The 6,340-nt window shown below is 46.7% G+C and overlaps 1 protein-coding gene across 1 annotated transcript in view; it reads left to right on the top strand.

The window, feature by feature from the left end:
* The first annotated feature begins 379 nt into the window (after window positions 1-379).
* The window catches only part of C29H8orf74 (chromosome 29 C8orf74 homolog), a 28,223-nt gene continuing 22,262 nt past the window's right edge, over window positions 380-6,340 (top strand). The window contains exons 1-2 of the mRNA XM_043891502.1: window positions 380-438; window positions 1,936-2,128. Of these exons, the coding sequence (XP_043747437.1) occupies window positions 391-438; window positions 1,936-2,128 (241 nt within the window). The 5' untranslated portion in view covers window positions 380-390. The remainder of the gene's footprint in view (window positions 439-1,935; window positions 2,129-6,340) is intronic.

Raw genomic sequence — 6,340 nt, 5'->3', positions numbered from 1 at the left:
TCGGTGAGGATGGCATATGGAAGTCAACTTCTCCATGGAGAAAAATCCCCAACTATGGAAGGAAGGAGAAAAGTTCGGCTTGGGTTAGAAAGATGTAGCACCTGAGGGGCCATATGTATGTGTATGGGAAAGCCTGAGAAGGCTCACTGCCTGAAGGAGAACAACTTTCAAGGAGCAGGGCGAGAAATAAGAAAGGGCTCCAGGTTGCTGAGCAGGTGTGGGGGGCTGAGACCCAGAGCCCGCTGGAGAAGAGGGACCAGAGGAGGGAAGCTGGGAGAGCCACATCCACATGGGTCTTCATGACCTCACAAAGCAGGCATCCTCAGCCTAGCGTTCCTGAAGCTCCAAGGTAGTCCTGGCTAGGTCTCCTAGCAACTGGATGCAGGGGCCATGGCACTCCTAACACCCCAGGGAGTGAAAAAAGTCTTCCAATTTCAGGTGAAGAGAACACATGACTTTTAAAAGAAAGTGTGCTCCGGCTGGTCTAAGAGGGAGGTTTGTCCTCCCAGGGACGACTGGACAGCTCTCCTGTCCCTGAGTGTCAGCTCAGAGGCCCGAGACAGGCGGGTGTGTGCCCAGGGAATGCCAGGCCAAAGTTGGTCCAGTCTTTGGAGCGGGAGGCTATCTTCCAGGCCTGCGGTGACAGCCCCTGATGCAGCAGAGGCCACGTGGAAGGACAGAGGAGGTGGGCGTGGAGGTGCTGTGCCCGCCTACACTCCAGGGGGGGCCTGGGAGGCCCCTGCGGCCGGTCACAGGGGTGCCACCTTCACCAGAGCCCTCGGGCCCTATGGGCCCATCAGGATTGTAGGCCAATGTGTGGAGGGAATATGTGTGTGGTTGTGGGTGTGGTGGGAGCCGGGGTGGGGGGGTGTCTGTGTCCTTAGGGCAGAGAAGGGGGCAGATTTCGACGGTTGCTCAGAATCATTTCTGAGGCCAAAATGCATGAGCAGTGTGAACCCCTGTGGACTGAGGAGAATTTGGCCGACAGGGCCCAGGCCTCCAGTCTGTCCGCAGAGGCTCTGCTGTAGAACTCAGGCAAGACCACCCCGGGCCAGCGGTGTGCACAGGTCAGCCTCCGACCGGCAGTCTCAAGCTGACAGGGAGGCAGCAGGCAAGGTGCCCCCAGCTGAGGCTTCCTCCCCTGGCCCAGGAAAGGTGCTTTCATCATCTTTCCTGGATTTTCTAGCCAGCTGTCCTTTCAGATGCTGACCCAAGGGCTGTGGGGGAGGGGAGAGGATCCCCAGGGGCTGAGACGAGGCTCTGGGCCTCCCTAAAGCACGTCTGCCATCAGTTCCCCACTCGCCTCGCCCCAGGGGAGCAACACTCCTGTGTTCAGTGAATCCCCATTCATGCCACACCTTTTCTTACCCCCTCCTTGAAAGGGACTTGATTCTCCTACGTGTGTTGGTGATCTCTAGGAAGCTCTCTAGAAAGGCCAAGTGAACTCTCAAGTAAAATGAATTCTAACCTAAAGAAAGGAATAAAAGGTACCTTAACCAGTCTTAATCCCCTAGCTTCACCAAGCAAGATGCATTCCTTCTGCTAAAGCATTGCTTCATCAAGCTTCTTCTTGGCTAGTCATTTACACTTTAGTATGAATTTCATGGTTATATCACTATCTCTGGAGCAGTCTCAGAGGGATGTCAAATTTTGTTTGAGGGAAGAGGAAGCATGGATCACACTAATTCAGGACTTGAGGGCTGCTGGCGGGGTAGAAACCTGGAGCTGCAGCCGCTAGGATGAAAACTCCTAGAGGAAGGAGCAGGGCTAGAAAGGTGAAGGAAAGCTGTTCAGAAATGAAAGACTAATTCTGCCCAAGTGTACCCCTAGTCCTGGTCACTCTTCAGGATCCTAGGGGCCCAGCATGGGCTCCCAGTGATGATGATGTCCCGATACCTCAGTCTCACCCTCCACCCCTCATATCACACCCTGCAGAAACCAGAAGGTCGGGAGCACCTACGGAGACTGCTGAACTGGGAAGAGTTTGACGAGCTCAGAGACTCCCGCAGAAGCATCCTGCTGGACACCCTCTATGAAAGTATCATCTTTGCTGTGGGCAAAGGCTTCCCATGGGGGAAGGTGGCCCAGGTGGTCAAGTTCACAGAAGAGCTGCTCAAGGAAACCAAAGGTACAGGACAGGCGGGGCAGGAGTCAGTGAGGCCTGGGGAGGGCTCACAGCCCCAGGGGCCCTCCAAACAGCCTGGAGCCACTGGCTTTCTTTCTGTGGGATTTAGCCTCTTCACATGCCCCAAACAGGGCCCTGTCCAGACTTTCTGGAAAGTGGAACAAACAGAATGTCCTTGCTGAGTCTTGTTCCTGATCACCCTGGTGGGAACTCTTGTACCACGCCAAGCTATTCACAAAGCAACCAGGGGTGTTTGTTTTCTCAGCCAGTCATTTACACTTTAGTATGAACTACATCAGGTTTCCCTGGAGGCTCAATGGTAAAGAATCCTCCTGCCAGTGCAAGAGACATAAGAGACACTGATTCGATCCTTGAGTTGGAAAGACCCCTGGAGAAGGAAGTTTCAAGCCAGTCCAGTATTCTTGCCTGGGAAATCCCATGGACAGAGGAGCCTGGTGGGCTACAGTCCATGGGGTTGCAAAGAGTCAGTTACAACTTAGCAAATAAACAACAACAATGAACTTCATCACTAAACCTATACCTCTGGGGCAGCTAGTTGAGAGTAGAGTCCAAGAGAAGTCAATTTTTGTTTTAGAAAAGAGAAAAGAAATAATAATTCAGAATTTTTATTTTGGTCCTGCTTAACTTAAATGTGTCACTGTTCTGCTTAAAATCCTTCATTGAATTTCCATTGTACCCCTGAGAGACTGCAAATTGTTCCCAGTGTCCGTTTTGGCTCTGCTGACTGTCTTGGAGGGATCCTCTACAGGTGTCAGCTTGCTGGCAGGGGTGGGGGAACCAGAGTCAGGTTATGGAAGAACAGCTCTCCCACTGCTAGCCTGTGTTGGGCTGCAGATGAAGAGGGTAAGCATCTCTAGCTGTGATCCACAGCACGAGGGGGTGTGGCCACATCTTCCCACCCTTGTCTGAGATGCAGATTCATTCATTAGGCAGATACATGGAGCATCCCCTCCATGACCACCATTGTAGTAATACTCAACCAAGAATCACCAAGAATCAAGAATCAACCAAGAATTTAGGTGCTAAAATCAGTGGCTGAGTGCTTGATGGGAAATGAGATATTTACACACTTCCTCAGAGTCTCCCCACAATGTCATTACTGATGGTAAAGGGGAAAAGAATACGTTTATGGTGAGGGAACCTGGTGGACACCTCCTTAATCAATGCCCCATCAGCAAGAGGACACAGATTATCGTGCCATCCAATGGGATGCAAAAGAAACAGCCAGCATCCTTCTGTGATGGTTCTAGCAGAGTCTCAGAGCCTGACATCATCGGAAAAAACTTCCAATTAAGGGCACTACGCAAAGTCCCTCTCCTGTAAGCTTCAAAGCACAAAGGTCATGAGAACCCAGGAAAGACAGAGGAACGGCTCCAAACTGAGAGACACTGAGGCAACGTGTCCGCTAAACATGACGGGGGGGCCCGACTTGGGTCCTTTTGCTGTAAAGAATGTCACTGGGACAACTGGAGAGCCTTGGGTCAGGTCTGGGTATTGGACACGAGTGTTGTGTTGAGGGTGATCTCTGGACTCTGGTGGTTATGATTGTGAATGTCCTTGTGTAGGAAATGCACACAAAAAGATCCTGGTTGATGGGGCATTAAGTGGATCACTTCTTCTTTAAGTAGGTCAGGACATTTTTCTTTGTACTATTTTTTTCTAGCTTTCTTGAGATATAATTGACATACAATATTGTATAAGTTTAATGTAAGCAACATGGTTTGATATATGTATATATTGTGAAATAATTAGCACAATAAGTTTAATGAACACCACCTCACCTGGTTTTTTTCTTGGGATGATAACTTTTAAGGTCTACTCTCTTGGCAACTTTCAAACACACAATATGATATTGTTAATTATAGTCATCATGTTTTACATTATATCCTCAGGTCTTAATTATCTTATAACTGGAAGTTTGTACCTTTGGCCACCTTCACCTATTTCACCCATGCACCAACCCATGGCTTCTGGCAACCACCTATCTTTACTATTTCCATGATGAAGTTCAGGGTTTTTTTGATTCCACATGTAAGTGAAATCATACCGTATTTGTCTTTCTCTGACTTTTCTCACTTGACACATAATGACCTCAAAGTTCATCATGTTGTTACAAATGCTAAAATTTCCTTCTTTTATGGCTGAATAATATTCCTTTATGTATGTGCATGCATGTATACGCATGTATGCATGTATGTATACATACCCACATATATAGTGTATATTCACATTTTCTTTATCCACTTGTCTGTCATTTGATTCATGGGTTATTTCTGTATCTTGGTTATTGTGAATAATGCCACAGTGAATATATGTTAGTGTTAGTCACTCAGTCATGTCCAACTCTTTGCTCCCCATGGACTGTAGCCCACCAGGTGATTCTGCAGAATTTCCCAGGCAAGAATACTGGAGTGGGTAGTCATTCCCTTCTCCAGGGGATCTTCCTGATCCAGGAATCGATCCTGCATCACAGGCAGATTCTTTACCATCTGAGCCACCAGGGAAGCCCACACCAAACATGGGCGTCAGACATCTCCTCGAGAGTGATTTCATGTCCTTTGAATATACACCCAGAAACGGGACCACTGTATCACGTGGTAGCTTTATTTGTAATTTGTTGAGGAATAGATTCAGGGGATTAGATTTGATAGACAGAGTGCCTGATGAACTATGGGCGGAGGTTCGTGACATTGTACAGGAGACAGGGATCAAGACCATCACCAAGAAAAAGAAATGCAAAAAGGCAAAATGGCCGTCTGAGGAGGCCTTACAAATAGCTGTGAAAAGAAGAGAAGTGAAAAGCAAGGGAGAAAAGGAAAGATATACCCATTTGAATGCAGAGTTCCAAAGAACAGCCAGGAGAGATAAAAAAGCCTTCCTCAGTGATCAGTGCAAAGAAATAGAGGAAAACAATAGAATGGGAAAGACTAGAGATCGCTTCAAGAAAATTAGAGATCCTGAGGGAACATTTCATGCAAAGATGGGCACAATAAAGGACAGAAATGATATGGACCTAACAGAAGAAGAAGATATTAAGAAGAGGTGGCAAGAATACACGAAGAACTGTACAAAAAAGATATTCACAACCCAGATAATCACGTTGGTGTGATCACTCACCTAGAGCCAGATATCCTGGAATGGGAAGTCAAGTGGGGCTTAGGAAGCATCACTACGAACAAAGCTAGTGGATGTGATGGAATTCCAGTTGAGCTATTTCAAATCCTAAAAGATGATGCTGTGAAAGTGCTGCACTCAATATGCCAGCAAATTTGGAAAACCCCATAGTGGCCACAGGACTGGAAAAGGTCAGTCTTCATTCAATCCCAAAGAAAGGCAATGCCAAAGAATGCTCAAACTACCGCACAATTGCACTCATCTCACACTCTAGTAAAGTAATGTTCAAAATTCTCTAAGTCAAGCTTCAACAGTATGTGTACCGTGAACTTCCAGATGTTCAAGCTGGATTTAGAAAAGGCAGACGAACCAGAGATCAAATTGCCAACATCTGTTGGATCATTGAAAAAGCAAGAGAGTTCCAGAAAAACATCTACTTCTGCTTTATTGACTATGCCAAAGCCTTTGACTGTGTGGAAAACAACAAACTGTGGAAAAATTCTTCAAGAGATGGGGATACCAGATCACCTGACCTGCCTCCTGAGAGATCTGTATTGCAGGTCAAGAAGCAACAGTTAGAACTAGACATGGAACAACAGACTGGTTCCAAATCAGGAAAGGAGTAAGTCAGGGCTGTATATTGTCACCCTGCTTATTTAACTTATATGCAGAGTACATCATGAGAAATGCTGAGCTGGATGAAGCACATGCTGGAATCAAGATTGCCGGAAGAAATATCAATAACCTCAGATATGCAGATGACACCACCCTTATGGCAGATAGTGAAGAGGAACTAAAGAGCCTCTTGATATAAGTGAAATAGGAGAGTGAAAAAGTTGGCTTAAAACTCAACATTCAGAAAATTATGATCATGGCATCTGGTCCCCTCACTTCATGGCAAATAGATGGAGAAACAGTGGAAACAGTGACAAACTTTATTTCTTTGGGCTCCAAAATCACTGCAGATGGTGACTGCAGCCATGAAATTAAAAGACACTTGCTCCTTGAAAGAAAAGTCATGACCAACCTAGACAGCATATTAAAAAGCAGAGACATTACTTTGACAACAAAGGTCCATCT

This window comes from Cervus elaphus, chromosome 29 (assembly GCF_910594005.1).
Source record: "Cervus elaphus chromosome 29, mCerEla1.1, whole genome shotgun sequence".
Classification (NCBI taxonomy): domain Eukaryota; kingdom Metazoa; phylum Chordata; class Mammalia; order Artiodactyla; family Cervidae; genus Cervus; species Cervus elaphus.
Note: the sequence above shows the minus strand (reverse complement) of the source record. Positions and strands in the feature narration are given on the sequence as shown.